Genomic DNA, 19,101 nt, shown 5'->3' with positions numbered 1-19,101 from the left:
CGCATTTTGAATGTTCGGTTTTATTAAATCCGTTTGTTATTTTGAGGCTTGCATGTTTACCCTTTACTTATTCTGTGTATAAATCTTTTTTTATAGCTCCTAGTCATCCAATGCAAAAGAAATCATTTTATTACAGTTCTGCAGAAAATTACAACCAGAGTGAAAAGATGCATATAGTTTAGTGCATAACACAAATTTGCATGTCTAATTGGTTTTAATGCTCCTTGCTGTATACTGAAGACATTTGTATCGTACAAAAGGTTGACTCAAGCGTTCTCCATAACTCTTTGGTGCTGACTGTTCTGTGGCCTCATTTAGCCTTTCCTGGGTCATTTTCGTCTTTCTCTGCCAGTGTGAATACGCTGATGTCTTCTGTTCTTGTTCTCTTAAATGGGACAGACACGGGAAGAGTTTTCTGAAGGGAAAATCAAGTACTAAACAAAACAGAAGCTAGTAGGTTATTTTGTGTAGTTTAATGTCAGTTAGGAAATGAATATTTACCAGTTTAGCGTAGCGGGCTTGTTAAAATGGGACTGACATAAAATTCAAAAAGAGTTTTTGCATTTGAAATTCAGTTAAAAAAAAATACAATACAAATGTGGCTTTTATAAAAAAGATCTTTCTTCTGCTAGCATTTACAGAGAGAACCGCAGCCAAGGTTTTGACACACCTGGTGCACAGTGTTCTGAATGAATGTCCCTGTTAAGAAGTACTGTTACATTGACAGATTTAAGATGCAAACACAGTGAGAAATGCTTTATTTGGGGAAAACAACATTAAGGGTTTGTGTACAGTATATAAAGTCATTCCCCAGTGTCAAACAAGTGAAGTAATCTTTTTTATATTATTATTGTATTTATAACATTAAAACAATACACACGAGAATCACCATATTACCATCATAAACCATCAACATGCCACAAAATGACACTATTACTGAAGAACAAAACAAGCAAAAACACAGTCATCATGATCATTTGTCTTCTAAGCATGGCTTTAATTTACTATGTGCATGTTCCTATATTTAAATAATGCACATTATTTTATGTTGGAGGGCATTATCGCTAATAGACAGGAAACAATTAAGGACCATGAAAGAAAATGGAATACATACAGTAATTCTTATGTTTCCCATCACTGTCCCATTAGAGCAGGAGCTCAGCTCTCTCTTGAATGAAAAGTCCGGGAAACACTCTCTATATGAATACATGGGAACGTGGGGAGAATATGCCAAGCTCACATGGAAATGAAGTCATTTTCAAAGCCGGGATTGTTTCACTGCGAGGTGACCACTGAGCCAACACAATGGCCATGATGCATCTGATTTTACGTCTTTGCATATTCTGCCTCAGGAGTCTGCCCTGAGGCCTTTTACACATGTTTCTGTCATGCCTGTGAAGCTCATTAAATTCAACATGGATTCAGAGAGGAAAGGGACTCTGGGAGAGAGCTGGTGCTTTATTAGTACAATGCTGGAGGGTTTTCTGCTCAACTGAAACTATCATTAAGTTACTCTGCATAAATCAATACAACACCAAGGAAAACTCGATACACTTGAGTATCGAGTTATTTATTTTTTTTATACAATATTTATTCTCCAAAACTACTGTTGAATCAATTTCTATACCTCCGCACCAGCGATAACCATGGCCAGAGGCATTATGTTTGGGGGTAGTCTGTCCATATGTCTGTCTTTCCGTTTTTGTGAAAGTGAAATTGGCACAAATATCCAGTTGGACTCTGCTGTGAACTGATCAGATTTTGGGGGTCAAAGGTCAAATTGACTTCATCTGTTGCTTCTTGTGAATGTGCTATCTCAAGAAAACCTTGAGATTTTTTCAAATTTGGCACAAACATTGTTTTGGACTGAAGAATGAACAGAGGTTAAAGGTCAGGGTCACACTTGCATTGCTTTCATTGTCATAAATGCGCCATCTTATGATCACCTGGAGGGATTTTCTTCAAATTTGGCACAAACGTTCACATTGGCTGAAGAATGAACTGATAAGATCTGGTCACTGTGACATTATTATGTTCTGCAAAACTCTTTTCTGATCATTACTCAACATCATAACATCAGAAGGTGAGATGTTTGATCTACTACTGAATTGGTGACACAAATCTTGGTCACCCAAGAAACACTGCCAGGCCCTAAATACTAGTGTAAACACACAGAACACAAGAACACACAGAGTCACAAAGGGAACACTGTCAGTTCTATAAAATCTGAAAATAACATTTTAAATATACCGCTTTGCTTACAGTATTGCAGTATAATGCAGTATATAGAATTATACCCCCTGTATAATGATTGGTATAATATCACCAGATTCTTGCCAATACACATCTATAGCTAAAACCTACATGCTTGTGTGTTAATCAATTCAAGAATTTAAAAAGAACTTTTTTTTTTTACACACTTGGCTTTCTTGTGCACACGTTGGCATATGTTGCATGAACATACAGGACATCGAGTCCTCAGTAGTATAAAAGACAAAAGAAGTGAGTCACAATTGATGCTTGGCATGCTCCTCAGATACATGCAAAGTCCATAGTATGTGTGTAGACTTAAAACTTTCTGTCAGATCAACACTCTCCCTTACAGCCCAGACACATTCATCTTCAATCACAGCACTTCTCTTTTATGCATATACCTTTCCTGCATACGCCTCCTTTTATCACAGTATATTTTTTTAAACAGGACGAACATGAAATGATACAGTCTCACAGCGCCTTTATACCCACTCATTTCTCTTCCCCCACCTCTGCCCCGAAGCTTATCCATTTCTACCTGAACTCTACAAGAAAGCCTCTGAATATCTAGCAGAGTTGATGTCAAAGGGTCCCAAAGACGCAAATTCCAACAAGGCTGATTTTCAGACGAAACTGCTTATACAGAAGCACTCGATGCACTCAGGATTGACCCCTTGATGACCAATTATCCAGTGAGTGCTGATGATAGTGTAGCTGGTTAATCTGTGTTTTACCATGGACATACATTTGTGAAATATTGCTGCAATTTTGACCTTGACCTATTAAGAGGGATGAGACAGATGCTTGATGTGGTTGTTCAGAGCACCAGAGGTCCTGAAAATTGTAGATACGAGTCTAGACGAATATTTATATTAATGGCCACAGTATTTCTGCTTTTTTAGTGACATATCCAGTTATGTTTCCTGGTCTTTTTGGACTTATCAAGGCTAAATAATGTTAAATATATTCATGACATCTTGCTGTTTTGATTAGCCGCTGTGCTGACCTTTAATCCTGCAACTGTGTTGTCTTCATCCAGGTATTGAATGTCCACGCAGCTCCAGGAATATGCCCGGAGGGATGCAGGTGGCCGAGCCCTTCAGTGACGAGGCCATGCTGTTCACCAAAGAGCTGGTGCTGCAGAGGGAGGTAAGCAGTGCGGCGGGACATGCTGGCCCTGCTTTTATCATTTCCTAGCGTTTTAATGCCCAGTTCCTGTGTTGCTAGCTCTTGGTGTTCTGCTATTTTGGCACCCACACTGCTGCGTTTTTTATTTTCACACCCGCAGTCCAAGTTTAGTCCGCTTTGAGCACAAGATCATTTTAGTTCAGAGATGCGAGAAGAATAATGTCTATTATACTTTTACTGATAAGCACAGAAGCTGCTCTGGCTTGAAAACAAATTTCTATCAGGCGTTCTGGCTTTGCTTTTGTGAGATTGCCATATTGATTCAAGCCCATTTTATTTGAGCAACACAAATTAAAACTTCTTTAATTTAATTTGTTCATTTAGAGAAAAAAAAAAGAATTATGATATTAACAGTGGATGCATTTTCCGAGCAATTTGTCACCGAAATAAGAAAACAATAATTAGTAGACAGTATTGTAATTCATGTATTAGATGTGTTTTATTTATTAATCACACATAATACAATAAGTATAAACAATGTAAACCAAAACAGCAGTTTGTATATTAAGTAGTAAATGAAAAGGCTCAGACAAAAGCAAAACACTTCCATATGCATGTCCTACAAAATAAGACAGGATGTCTTGTTTGGACAGTGTCTCCAAAAAACTTCTAGAAAGACATTTTTTCCACAAGAGAAATGCACTCTGGTGAGCTGAAGATTGGTGGTTCAATCCCTGGCTCTTATGTATGTCTAATCCCCCCCCCACCCCACTAAAATTTTTGTTTTTTTTTCCTTTGACAGTTTGACATTTGATTTGATGCTTGACATCAGAAACAGGCACTACATGGATTGGGCCTTAAGCTGATTAAATTGTTTACTCCCAAGTGACTTTAATTGCAGCATTTAAAGGACTGTACTTGTACCTTGAGTGCTGTGAAATCTCAGAAGAAATCCAAACGAAAGTGGCCACAGTCAAGTCGACTAACCACCCCAAAAGACCACACACACACACACACACACACACACACACACACACACACACACTCTCTCTCTCACACACACCATCCTCCCCCGCTTCCTCCCAGTTTATGGAAAGCTCACCTGATAGTGGATCAGTGCTCCTGGGCTTTACAAAACTCCACTGTGTGCCTGTTCATTCACATGCTAATAGGTTTTTATAAGAAGCAGTGAACGGACCAAAGCCATGATGGAACTAGCTATAATCCTGCCACCACTTATCCAGGCCGCACACTCCCTCTCTTTTTGCTCTCTTTAACTCCACCTCTCCATTCCTATCACCGCTTTAAAGGGCTTTTTTTTGCGTAGGGTGGCTGACTCCACTGTCCTCCGGTGTTTAATTGTCATGGAAATGTAGCCTTGCCTGGCGTTGGAGGTGGACTTGTGTTAGAGAGTGTGTATGGCAGTATGTGTGTGTGTGTGTGTGTGTGTGTGTGTGTGTGTGGGGCTAGCCAGGAGTATAGGTTGGATCTAGAAAGCTTCGACTGTGAAATAATTGATGCAAGCAACAGAGGATTTTGATTGACAGAAATGCAAACCCCCTGCCATGAGTCAGCGCAGTGCAGAGGTTCTCCAGCACTGACAGGTTGATGTGTTTATTATTTTTTACAGATGCACAAATGCATAATTAATCTAAGACTTTGCCACACTCTCCTTTCCGATACGCGTGCAGATTAAATTAGGCATTTGTTATCTCGCACATAACCTCTCCCATCCGTACACACTCTGATGCACACACTTTTCTCACACATTTTCTCCCTTGCCAGTCATCGGTGGTGTCAGCAAGTTTTTTCGCAGGTAGGTGGGAGTTAGCAGGCAGGACCGAGCCATATAATGAGTCCCGAGACCGGTGCGGGGGCTGCTTGGCTGGCTGCACTGACCTGCTGTTATGGGCTAATATGAACACAAAGTTGCACGCTCACAAACGGACACATTTGAGGAGATAACAACACACCTAAATGTTCACACATGAGAGTTGTCACTTTTCCAATAAAAAAATCATTAACCAAAAGAAAGTAACAAATCCCTATGTCGAAAATCAGATCCAGTGTGTAGGATTTAAAGGGATATATTGGCATAATAATAATATTATCGGTACATTGTCTCTAGGGGAGGAGTACGTCATTTTTTCGGTATCTTAAAATGAGCTATTAACAGGATCTCCCACACATTCATCTCCCTGTGGCGGCGCGCCTTACAAGTTAACAAAAAAAATCACCTGAAATTAAGCAGAAAAAAAGGAAAAGGTATTTTTTAAAAAGGTATAAATAAACAGATTGACAGATAATTGTTAAAAAAAATACAGCTCATTTTCTTGTAGGTTTTTCTGAATTTCTAGCATATTGTGGGAAATCTCTTGCCAAGTTTCTCCTCGCCTTCTTAGCTGTGTTATCAAAAGAAATTAAACCAGATTGCTCAGGTTTCATAAGAAAGATGTCTAAATGCAGCACGAGAAAATTGATGTCATTCCAGGTTTCAAAGAGTTAAAAAGGATCGTGGCAAGGGATAAAAAAAACAAACCCAAGTGACAGCTGTGAAACAGGCGCACATGTAGCTGGAAAAGAGTCAAACGATAGTGTAACATTATACAACACCTGACAGTGAAACAGGAGAGAGTTGCATGAGAGAAAGCCGGGGTGAAGAGGTGAGAGGAAGTGGCGGAGCTCTTAACGAGAGCAGAATAAAAGACATGATGTGGGAAGGAGAGGTAGAAACACTAGGTGTCCTTAATCCGTCTTTCTCTCCTATCCCCAAACAGAACAGCGAGTGTGACCGAAACAGGTTATTAAGGTGTGTGTCACACTCGAGCATGAATATGGATCATTTGATTTCATTAGCATAAGATTCTGCTGTTGATTCATCTCTGAATAACATCTGATTGCAGAAAGCTGTTTAAGATGTTCAGAAGATGGGCCTCACGTGAATAACATTTGATTTGGGTTTTGGCGGCGTATTTATTTGCATTCATAAAATATTTAACGCTCAATGAGCCATTTTGAGCTTTGTAGGGTTTTGTCGATTTGATGACATGTTGACTCAATGGTCCGTATGCTTTTTTTTATTTTCACACTTGTGTGTTTCCATTCTGTAATTAGCTGCTCTGTCTCTCTCGTCTCCTTTTGAAAGTGAGTTTGGGTGCAGACGTGAGCGCGCTTCTCTTGCTTTTGTGCCGCTGTTTTGGTCTTTCACTAATAGCCTTTTCTCTCGCTCCGCTTTCCACTCATTTGTGCCTCATTCTCGCCTCCCGCCGTCGTCTTTGGTGTCCAGTTTTTAATTCTCAGACTGACATTTGCTCTCTCCCTCAACGCCTGCCATTTCTCCCCGTCCCCCTCCCTCCTCAATTTCTCTCTCTAAACTGCCACACAGCCACGTCTTAATTTCTCCTGATGCAGACACGCATAATTAATGTGGCATCCAGTGAGGGGAGAGGCCCCGGTCTCTGTCTCCTCTATTTATAAACCCCCGCTGCCACCACCCCTCATTCTCTCTGTGTCTCTCTGCTGATTCACTTTTAAAGATTTCTCTCCTTCTTTTCAAAAATCACTTTTGTGTTTATCTCCTCTGTCTTCCTTTATCCCTACCTCCCTTCTTCCTCTCTTCCCCCGTCTGTTGCCTCTCTCTCTCTCTCTCTCTTCCCGCTCCCTCTGTGTTGTGTTAATCTCTGACAGACACTGCTCCCGTTCCCAGCGTGGAACCGAAACAGCAGCACAGAATTCTGAGGGGGAAAAAAAAGCAAACACATTGGTAAACACCACCCCAGACATTTCCCCTTTTTACTTATTTGATGTCTTCCATTTAATTTCTCTCACCTCCCACCTTCCATTGACAAAAACACCATCCATTCAAAGAGTCTCTGTCACCGAGGCTCTCTGCTGATTTTTCTTGATGCTTTTTGGGTGGCAACTTCAAACGCTCAGCCTAACCAGGAGGGAGGACAAATTTTTACCGCATTGACGTGTTTATCTAGCATGAGTCAGCTAGAGATGGGACATAATTAGTGGTGTAGTGTTAGTTAACAAAACACGCAAGTCGGTGAAACAATATTTAAACTGTTACTAACGCCTCATTAGAACAATTGTATGTTTAATTAGCGTTATTGCAAACTGAGAGGGCTGTGAAAGAAAGTGACAATGACTGTGTGATGCTGGCATCAAAGTGAAGCTCATCACACCTCAAAGTTACAAGCTATTTAAAGGGATAGTGCAGATTTTTTGAAGCAGGTTTGTATGAGGTGCTTATCCATAGACAGTGGATTACAAACAGCAGATGTCAGTCATTATGCCCCCAGTTTGGAGAGACAGGCTGGGGTCTGACATGGGTCCGCTACAAAATATTTTTTAGCTACCTAAAAAAAAAATCAATAAAAAAAAAATCAATATCAGTTTATGTCTATGCTATATTGAGAGTATTTACTCTGCTTTACCTTAATGTCAGACTAGGGCTCTACCTGAGTCAGAATTAGGCTGCCAGTCGAATCAGACTCAGCAGTTCAATACAAAATTTTAACAACTCTTTGTATTAAATGTTTGAGCGAGGCTTAGTGTGGCAGCAGGCATTCATGTAATATAGTAAACAAGCTAACAGCGCTAATGACCAGTTGCAGTTGTGGAACATTTTTTTGCCAAAACTAGATATCAAACAAAAGCCAGAGACGGTGTTGTTTTAAGTTGCTGTTAGCTGTAAATTCACCACTTCTAAGCAGAAGAGAGTAGATAACGTTATCACAGAGCCTTACAGTATTTCTTCAGTATTTCTTCCTCCCTCTGCTTCTGCAGCGTGCACACTGGTCCATGTATCAAAGAGTATCATTAAAGTCAAGAGAGTTCACTTCGCAGCAAAATCTGGAGACCAAAACGTCCCCAGAAGCACACTGCACAGCACATTGATTAGCAATATCCCCCCAAAACAGCTGCTAGACTTGTAGCAATCTTAGTTGAGTGAAGGGTCGCTGACTGATGACTTTTTTAAAATTTAATTTCAGCTTCTGTCGGTTTTAACATAATTTCACATTTTGCAGATACCAGTTGCATCTACTTGTAGCATTTGTAATATTTTATTTAAGAGTAAGTAGTTTGCACTAATCAGCTCTGAAACTTTTTTTATTTGGTATAATCAGCACAGTTGATTGGAACTGTCGTTGTGTGTGTTTGGAGTTGTATAACTGATCAGCAGGCGGGTGAGGAAGCAGGAATAAGAAAAAGAGGGTGAAGCAGAGATGGAGTGTTTGATTGAGCGGGGACGAGAGCAGGCTAAGTGGACAGTAATATGCGATGTACTGATCCACCTACGTGTACTGTCAGTCCTGTTGACCTCATTCAGTCTGGGTGGTCTCTCATCTGCTGCACTGCCCCGACTGCCTACTCACTAACAATTTCTCAGTCTCATACACAGAGATGTTCATAGTTTACATTTTCTAACTCAGTTCTCAGTATGGATGCATGTCATTAGGGTTTTAGTAATGCTACTTCTCTTATAATAATAGATTCAGTCTTTTTTGATACTTGTATTGGTTCTTTTTCATTACTGTATAATGGCTTTCCAAAAAAAAACAAAAAACCTTAAAAATTAATGAATTCAGAACTTAATACTTTAAATGTAACTAAGCGTTGTTTCTAGAGCAGCAGCAGTGATGTTTACATCAGCAAAGTCACTATTTAATAATAAAGTATTGGCTTTTGTTGGCTAAGGTTTCATTGTACGGACTTAAACAAACAAATGTAGCTTTGGACCTCTCTGCTCCGCTGTTCGTTGACTTCACTCAGTGTCGTGTGTGTGTGCATGTGGGTGAGCATACTATGGTCTAGGGCTGCATGATTATGGCCAAAATGATCATCATGATTATTGTGATCAATATTGAGATCACAGTTATTTCTCATGATTATTCATTGATTTCATGGATTTCATTTCATGAAAATAGTGCATCTTCTAGAAGCCACTAGAGGCCTTTATGCATTCGTCATACTAAAATTTTTTTCAGGTTGTTTAACAAATTACCGTTAGTTGTTTTGCTTGGCAGCATGGTGTCATGCAGTCTTTGCATATGATGTTTTCCTTTCCTGAATCTGAATTTCTTTAAACAATAGCTAATGATGGTTGTTAATAGATGATGGATGGAGTTTTATATGATCACCTTCATTTATTTGTGGGAAGCCAAAATCAGGATTGTGATTAATATTTGATTAATTTTGCTGCCCTGCTAGGTTTTTTAGTAATTAAGCACCGGGGCCCTTTTAATACCAGGTTTCAGCACCCATCCCCACTTCTCAGCATAAAAGAAAACATGCACATGCATTAAAGAGGCCTTTGTCCAGGTATGTCAGGCCAATAAAGATGATCTCCAACAATGTGTTTACATCCAAGCCAAAAAAAATCTTACAGCTTGTTTTAAGAGACTGAATATATACAGTATTATGCCCCTGTGATGGATTATCCTAAATTCGAATGCACCTGAGATAAAAGTGACAAATGGGGTGTAGTTGCAGGTCATTATCGCTCGAAGTCTTCCAGTCTATGAAAACTTGTCAACCCTCTTTTTAGTAGGAAAATGTATTTTCAAAAGGTGTCAGAGTTACTGTTTTAAAGTTTGATAGATAGTTTATAGTCAGGTTTCCCGTAAATCCTTAAGAAGTCTTGAAAGGCTTTGAATTCATTAATGTAAAAATAAGACATTTATTGTCATTATATTGGTTTAAATTAATCTTTAAAAGCCTAAAAAATGCTCAAATGTAGGATTGGATAAAGGATTTTACGAATCCTTATTCCTGATGTTGCAAAATCTCAATAATTGGTAACATCCATTTTTTTGTTAAATAATTAAATCAGTTCCTTTCTCTAAACTCGTAATGATGGGAATCCAATCATCGTTTTTTTTTTTTATATTTGATGTAGATAATCTAACTTTAATACCAGACCAAAAAAGTAATGTTTTATGTTACAATAAACATTTTTGGGGAAAAAAATTGCCCCTCAACTTTGGTTATTAGAATATTGGTATTAAACTTAATTCTGAGTGGCATTAAAAAAAACTCTTAAAGTCTTAGATCTACCCCGCAGTAACCCTGTGTGGTGTATGTACAACAATTTAGAAAGGTTTCTTTTCACCTTAAATATCAACTGCGGTTAAAAGAAATAACACGATAAAAGATAATTGCAGTAATCAGGCAACAAAACAAATTTGAATCAGCATTTTAACATAATTGCCATAGTCCTAACCTTCACACACACACACACAGGCACACACAGGCACTTACCTGCAGAGTGTCATTTTTCGGTGTTATGCGTCTTACTCCCCTGCACATGCCGTCCCAAACTCTGCCCACAACGGGTCCCTCTCACCCACCTTACTCCACCTTGTGACGTGAATGTTGCATGCGGTGGAGGTTGGCTCAGGCTGCCATCAGACCTGCAGGAGGTCGTGTTGTGGAGCGTTGATGAGTCACTGTGCCAGCATCACAGATGCCCCGCTAATGCCTGCCTCGACAGATCGCAGGGCTCTCTGCTTTAATAACTGTTCTTGGTGAGCATTTTAATTAAATGCTAATACATCCAGCACCTTTGTAATATCAAGAGGATTTTGCTTTCTGTTCTCTGTGTGGTAATTCTTATAGTACCACAGGTATAAATAGGCACAATGTGGCAGCTGGATAATTGAAGTGTTATCTAGTTGTCTGGCTTTTCTTCCATCTGCCTCTGTGCACATCTGTGGTCAGCGCAACTCCGATCAATTCATTTAGCATTCCTCACACACACACATAGAGGCACACAGAATGCATCCTTCATGCATTTGAGCCTCTTTTCTACGTCTTATTTTGCCTTTCAGGGCCGCAGGACAGCATCGGATTTCTCCACAGCTTCCATGCTCTCACATTGATTTCCGATCACGCTTGAATTATTTTGGCATGAGGCCGATTATACAAGTACAGCTTTGACCGCGTCTCTTCCTCTCCCCCTCTCCCTCTTTCACACACTTGCCTCACATTCTGTCGTCCACAGCGGCTCGTTTTGTCCACATGCATTTGTGTGTCTTGCATCTATTTTTGTCTTGTTTTTCTTTCTCATGCTTTGGGATGCTGAGTGTGTGTCTGTGTGAGTGTATGTAAGAGAGGGAGCGATACAGAGAGAGAATGTGAGTACACATGATGAATAATGCATGGTGTGGTTTCCTGGTCAGCGAGACAGACGGACGGTGGGGACGGTGAACTGCCCCTCGGGCCCTTTTTTCCCACCACATACTGTAGTTAAACAAACCACGAGTGCAGGAGGCTGCCCCATATCCAGATTACTGCTGCTTTATAGCCACAGACAGGATCTGTCCCCATCCATTCATAACTGCTGCAGTCTGGACTACATCCATACCAGAAATATTTCATAGGGTTTACCATCTGATTCTTCTTATAGTGTTTCAGTAACATGCGGGTATTTTTTATTTGAGTGAAGCTTTCAATAAATGATAATGCAAAAATAAATCCACGTCGGCAAATAAAAAATGTTTGACATTATAAATTTTTTTACAACTTGTTAATTGAAAAATTACAAACATGCCCTAATCTGTGCATTTTTCATTATTGGTGTTGATGCAAACCTGAGTGGACCCGTAAGAGCTGCAACTAACAGTTGTTTTATGAATTGATTGATTAGTTGTTTGATCAATAAAATGTCATAAAATGGTGAAAAATGTAGATCGTTTCCCAAAACAACATCCTTATAAATGTCTTGTTTTTTCCAGAACCTAAAATATTCAGCTAACTGTCACAGATGAGAAAAAGAAACCAGAAGATATTGACATCAAGGTAGCTGGAAGCAGAGAATTTGACTTATTTTTCTTAAACAGATAAATCAATTATCAGATTAGTTGGAGGTTAATTGTTACAAACAGCAACATGCAGTTTTTTTTGTTGAGTGATATGATCTAAATATGGCTTTTAATGATTTCAACATTACACTCAAATCAATCCTCTTTACCACTTGTGCCTTTATTTGGGCATTTACTAGTATTAGTGTTGATACAAACCTCAGTTGAGCTCAGAAAAAAACCCCAAAAACCCCAAAACAATCTTTTTGATGCTTTTGGAAAAAGCTGTACACCTTCGCTATAAGGGCTAACTTACAATTGTTGATTAATGCCTTGATTATTTTCCTAAATAATTGACCAGTTGTTTGGTCTATAAAATGTTACAAAATGGGGAAAGTTGTGCCCCAGTCCAAGATGGTGTCCTCAAATGTCTTTTTTTTTGTCGTCAACAACCCAAAAATATTCAGTTTACTGTCAGAAAACAGTTAAGAAACCAGACAATTTATACACTATTAAGAATAGGGCTGCAAGTAACAATTACTTTATTTTCAATTATCTGCTGATTTTCCTCACAATTAAACATTGAAAGAAGTGAAACTACTCATCACAATTTCCCAGAGCCCAAAGTGACATCTTCAAATTTCACCTTTTGTCCTACCAGCAGTCTAAAACCTTACACTATCATATATTTACCAAATCCCACTGTCATACTCTCATAAATGACAAAGAAAAGCTGCAAATTCTCACATTTAAGAAGCTAGAACTGGCAAATACTTGACATTTTTTGCCTGAAAATGACTGAAGCAGTAATTATGAAGATAGTTTTTTAATTGACCAACTGATTAATAAAAAAATCATTGCAGCTCTATTTAAGAGGCTGTATTTAGAGAATTTTTACATATTTTTTTCTAAGAAATAACTAAGACTGGTATTTGTCTGTGATTAATTTAATAGTTGACAACTGATGATTAATTGATTAATGGTTGCAGCTCTGTTTGCGGTACAATCCATTTTCCACTTTCAAGTCTGTTATCCTTGACAGTGTGTCACAGTTGAGCAATAATTGTGTTTCAGTGTTAATGATGGTGGACGTGTTTCACTTGGTGAAATAGAGTAGCGGCAAGAGTACTGGCAAAGCATGCTAGTTTTTAATTTAAATAGAGATTAAATTTGTAATTTAAAGTTTGACCTTGAAACCCACCTTGTGAGCCCAGTGCTGTTAATAGTAGTTCCTACTGAGTGCTGACCATAAATTTTGACGCTCCAACAGCCTGTCTGCATTACTGTCGACTAATTGGTGTCACAGGTAAAGTTCAGCGTTAGCAGCAGTTTACAAATAAAGCACCGCTCAGCCTGTTTGCGTGCATCAGCGTCATAGTCAGGCGGCTTTTGTTCCTTGAAAATCGTGAATTACAGCCTGAAGGTGAACAGAGCGACCCACATAAACGCATCGCAGTGACGGAGAGATAGATGGGCCTGAATAGAGATGGAGAGATGAGAGGAAGGGAGAAACCTGCTCACCGCTTTATCGCCCCCAACTCGTTTACGAGGTCGACCTTGTGCTTCATGTGTGTATTTGTGTGTGTGTGTGTGTGTGTGTGTGTGTGTGTGATGGAATTGCAACCTCACCATCCAACCTGATAAGCATACCCTGGAAAGAGTGCAAAGACACAGGCGCACACTGTGCTTGGGGACCAGCTGAATCCTCTTAGCCTTTTCCTCTACATGAAGGGCACTGCAGCACTCTTCCACATCAATGAGGGCAATAGTATAATGCTCTCATGCACTTGCACTGTACTGTCTCACAGTATATCACTCACTGCATTCATCTCATCTTTAATTCTCTTTCTTTCTGGGTTTTTCTCTTTCTTTTGCAGTCATTTTTCCCCGCAGAGGTCCACATTTTGGCTGCTTTATAGTGGATTCTAAGGACAAAAGCTACTGTTAAAGGAAAGCATAATGAAGGTATAGGGCATCAGTGTGTGCTTGCAATAATAGACAAACACATTTCTGAAATTATAGTTGAACCCAGGGCCAGACGACTGAATGTTTCATAAGTGATTGAAGCAGCAGGAAATGGAGAAAAAGCCTTTATTGTCTCTGCTACGTCTTTGTTTGCCTTTTTGTTTGCCTTTGCCGTACTCTGCTCCCTCTCACTTAAAAGGAAAATAGCCAAACTACATATTGAATTTTGGTCCGTGTGAGAGTACTGCAGGCGGGCAGCCAGATAGCCAGTGGCTGTATCAATAGACACGTCATTACCTGTCTCATTATTTGGCTTCTGTACTTCTTTTGGCTCTTCTTTTTCGCCTCCTCTACCAGTCTATTGTTCCAGTAAACAACAGTTTTGTCTGCAGTTTTTCAGTTTCTCACTTCACTCCATCAATCAGCACAGTTCGGTCTGTGACTGCCAGAGATGACACATGGAGGAAGAGGATTGTGGAAAAAAAAGTGGAGACAAATAATTAATATGTTGAATTGAGAGTTGGAAGTTACTCTGGGATATTGACTATGTTATTGAATGGGGACAGTCCAGCAGGCACACTCAATGGCTCAATAGTAGCCTGACAATTGGACCAATTTTAGTCTTGTTTTGGCTTTTTATCACAAACAATGAGGTTATAGAAATGCTTGTTAGTTACTGAAATGTTTACTTTAACATGTAATGAAATACTATTTGGTAATTGAATATGAGATTAGAAATTGTAGGAAAAGTTAAGACCTTGATTAACAGAAAGTGCCAAAAACTGCAGTTCCTCTAATGGCCACTTGGAGGCTGGCTTCAAAAGTGAGTCAATCCCCATCAACATTTATGCTCAACTTGACAACAAAAATAAACACGCTTACAGCCTCATACAAAGGACACTTTTGGTGTCCTAAGCTAATTTTCCTGTTCATGTCAACTGTACGAGGAGGGAAGTAGTAGTGCCACCTGGTGCGTCTCATGTTGGCGCTAAAGGGTGCGTTGGTGCCTGATGCTGAGGGCCAACCTTCGGTAATTGACAAGTTGGAAGTGAGACTGGTTTGCACTGTGTGATGTCACAGTGGCTCGTCCATTATTTTTATACAGGCTGTGATTTTTACCTATTATAATAAGAAAGGAATTGGCAAAAGTGATCATCTGAAGAAGAGTCTGAAAATGCCTCAGCTACGAGTCGAGTTTTTATCCTCCAAGTGTCGTTTTGTTAATCCTCCTTCGGTCAGCTGATTCTCCTTCATCTCTTGTTCTGCCCCATGAGGAGCTTCACTTTTATTGCTTATCTCTTAATTTGCTATTATTGTTGTCTCGCCTCACCATTCTTTTCACTTGACTGGCATTTTATGTTCCCGACTAAATTAACGTTACTGCACACACACGCACTTCTATTGTCCTTTTTGTGTTGTCTTTCATTACCCCCAACTTGCACCCCCTTTGTGATTCTGTGTACACATGTTACTTCCACTAACCTCCTTTTCAGTCTGACCCACAAGGAAAATACTCTCACACACAAGTGCATGCACACAAACACACAGACACAGACGCAGACACACACACACATACACACACACACACACACAAATCCCCCTGCTGCGTTGCCTTCTGAGCTGCTGGCCGCTAGGTGTTTGTTATCTAAACACGAACACTGTTTGACACTGTAACAAAAATGGCGTGTGGTTGGCTTCAGAGGAAAAATTAACAGTCTGTTCAAAATCCATTAGCACCAAATATATTCTATCCTTAACTGAAGCTATTTCTGTATAAAAACCCTCAATGAATGCTTTTTTTGGGGGGCAAATAATGCTTGAAAAATACCCATATTTCACTGTTGCGGTCTGACCTAGATAGTTCACAGTTGTAGAAACAGTAGTCTCTGTCCTTCACCATATGTTAGTTGAATCTCTGATGAGTGTGCCTGAGGAAGTGGCTCTAGGCCTCTGTGCTTTATTGATGCTCAGATTGATCCGATTCTGTTGATGACTGTGACACGGCAGCGTAACATATTGACAGCTTTGACAGACAAATCCACATTCATCTATCTTTGCGTCTCCACCACGCATACATCAAAATGTAGACATATTAGATATTGATGTTGTTGACATTGCTTTGCAGTCTGTGCAACTGTAGCTTCTTACACACTGAGATCTATATGTCAGGCCTATGCAGAGGAATTATATTTTCAGTCATCACTAGTGTGTGTGTGCAGCGCAGAACCAGCCTTTCAGTCGTGCTAATGGTTCCCTTGACAACACAGCAGTTGCTACACATCAACATCGTCTTGGCTGTAGGGTTCAATCCACAAAGGCACACACACACTTTTGGGCTTACACACACTGAAGTCAGCTGTCATGATAAAAAGAGCCAGTTGCTCCCTGAGCCTCGACTCCCTGTCTCTGCTTTTTCTCCATGATGGCAGAATTTACATATGGTCCACACACACTGTTCACACACACCGTCTTCACGTTTCTTTCCCCACATCCTGACCACGTTTCATGTCAGTCCTCCGTTTTGCTTATTGAGTTGTCAACGTCTGGCCCTGGCCCCGCAGAGGGCACACCTACCTAGACCTCCCGTCTCCTCTTGTCCTTTTCTTTCTCATCTCACCTTTTCCTTTCACATGACACCTCTTTTATCAGCGTGTACCCGTCGTGAGTGGGAATATAGCCTCAAAGATGTGAATAAATAAGCGCCAAATAAAGGCCAAAAAGAGGGGAGATTTGAAGCGGTAATCCTCCGGCAGCTTACCCCAGCATAACGTCCTATCCCCATCTCAGCATCTCCTTCCATCTACCTCTCCTCTCATTCCATTTCTTTATATCCCTCACCAACAAGAGAGAGGCTATCTCAGCGGCTGTGTCAGCGATCGGCATCTCTTCCCCCTCCTCTCTCCATCTCCCTCTTTTTCTATGTTTTCCCAGAGGAGAGTCGGGGGCATAAAGGGAAGAACAAGCCTGGCAAAATCTTTTCAAAAAACCAACGGGGATTGGGCTCTCAGCTTTGAATTCAGACAGATAAAGCTAATGGCAGAAGTGGGCGACAGGCAGAGAGAGAGAGCTGTGTGTGTATATGTAGCTTCTATTGAGGCCAGCTATAGAAATGTAGTTTCTTTAAACCCCTTTGCTGGCTGGATCTCTCTCTGAATGTGCAGGGGTGTATGCAGGGGAAGTTCCAAGAAAGGCTGGCCGGGGCACTGCAGTTTCTTAAAACGCTTTCGGTGCCAGCTGAATCTCTCTTAAAGCGAGAGTGTTTGCTGCTGTGTAAGTGCGCTCAGTTAGGCTTGTCTGAGGGGTAATCAACGCTTCTGAGGCCTACAGTGCATGTCATTATCTTTTGATAAGGGGTTTCTGTCCATATGTTACTCTACAAAACAGGCCATTCGAACAAGGATTTAACCATTTGTTGTAGCGTTCAACAACCACAGGTAGGGCTGGGCTAGTGTGAAAATTTTCAAACCGTACCGTATTAACCATAACCGTAACCGTAACCGTATTAAGCCAAACAACAGACCAGACCTGTTTACCGAATTTTACCAGGTGTCCCACTTGACACAGCAGCCTCTCCTCAATGGAACATAATGATATCGTGTCCAGACAGAAAAAGAGTGACTATCACGTGGCACCGCACAACACCAGAGCTCTGTGTCCACCCTGAATCCATTAAAACATGCATTTCTGTTACTTCATGTAATCAAAGTACGTAGCGATCAGATCAGCCTGGAAACATATAACCCTTTAAAATATGAGAGCATAACCTACTTGCTATCTTCCTACATTTGTAATGTTACTTTTTTTTTAAAAAAAGAAAACATATGCTTTATATTGTCATATAAAGCTTCAAGCTTCTTTTTAGCCATGGTCATTGACTTTAGCAGAAACTTTTCAGGTTCCGATGATCTCCCTCCAGCCAGCTGTATTTAGGTTTTGTGTAAATAATTTCTCATTTCAACTTTGTGAATCAGCTGATCCTCGTCCACTGTGGCCCTTTCAAAGCGAGCATCAGATATAAATAGTATTACAGATGAAAAAAATCAGCGGTCAGTCAGAACAGCTCTTTTGTCAGCTTTGAATCCAAAATGTTGTCATATTGGTGCAGTTTAAGTCTTTTTAAGAGAATAACTCTGCCATCATGTCTTCTCTCATCAAACAAAGAAATACACAAACATACTGCCCTCCATCTGCTGAAATTTGATCTCTCAGCAGTAAATTAATTTCTGCAGCTGACCTGTATGACACTAGTGGCTAGGCTAGTCCAATTATAAACATATTATATTAATTATAATGTCTTATTGATTATAATTAATATAATTTGACTTGGATTTCGCGTTGTGGTTAGCTGCATTTAATACTTCCAGAATGTGCCATAATGACAGATGTTTGCTTAGCTGGTTTGCATAAATCAAACTGCTTTAAGTTCTTACATTGGACCGAAAACTGGAATTCAACCCAACTCCAATTACAGGTAGATTTTCGTAAAACTCATGGGAGCTGTGCTGTTTTTTCTATAAAGCTGACATCTAGCACTAAAGTCTGACACACCCACAGGCAGACGCTCACTTCCTCATACATTTTATATTGCTGCTCCATATTGTTTAGTCTGCCACCTCCTAGCAACTCGTTTTCCACTTTTGGCTGAGAAATTGACACGCAAACACACATGTACATCCCCATACACACACAGAGAGTTATTATCTCCTGGAACAATACTAATAGATGCATGTACTGCTGTGAGCAAACAGTTTGTGCCTTCGCTGCCAGCAGAGTGGGAGGGTGAATGCTTGCCAAGTCTCCTCTACCCCTGAGTTTCCTCTCCTCTCCTCTCCTCTCCTCTCCTCTCCTCTCCTCTCCTCTCCTCTCCTCTCCTCCTCACTCACCAGTCATTCAGCTACCTGTCTTTGGGTGCTTTCACACCTGAGCTGTTTGGTCTGTTTTAAGC

General features: G+C 40.2%; 1 protein-coding gene across 1 annotated transcript in view; it reads left to right on the top strand.

The window, feature by feature from the left end:
• Nucleotides 1-19,101, top strand: part of snd1 (staphylococcal nuclease and tudor domain containing 1) — a 245,423-nt gene that overhangs the window by 78,979 nt on the left and 147,343 nt on the right. The window contains exon 16 of the mRNA XM_042511217.2: nucleotides 3,293-3,402. Within this exon, the coding sequence (XP_042367151.1) occupies nucleotides 3,293-3,402 (110 nt within the window). The remainder of the gene's footprint in view (nucleotides 1-3,292; nucleotides 3,403-19,101) is intronic.

The sequence above is a fragment of the Plectropomus leopardus genome, chromosome 22, assembly GCF_026936395.1.
Source record: "Plectropomus leopardus strain MGB_pleo_1.0 chromosome 22, ASM2693639v1, whole genome shotgun sequence".
Taxonomy (NCBI): domain Eukaryota; kingdom Metazoa; phylum Chordata; class Actinopteri; order Perciformes; family Serranidae; genus Plectropomus; species Plectropomus leopardus.
Note: the sequence above shows the minus strand (reverse complement) of the source record. Positions and strands in the feature narration are given on the sequence as shown.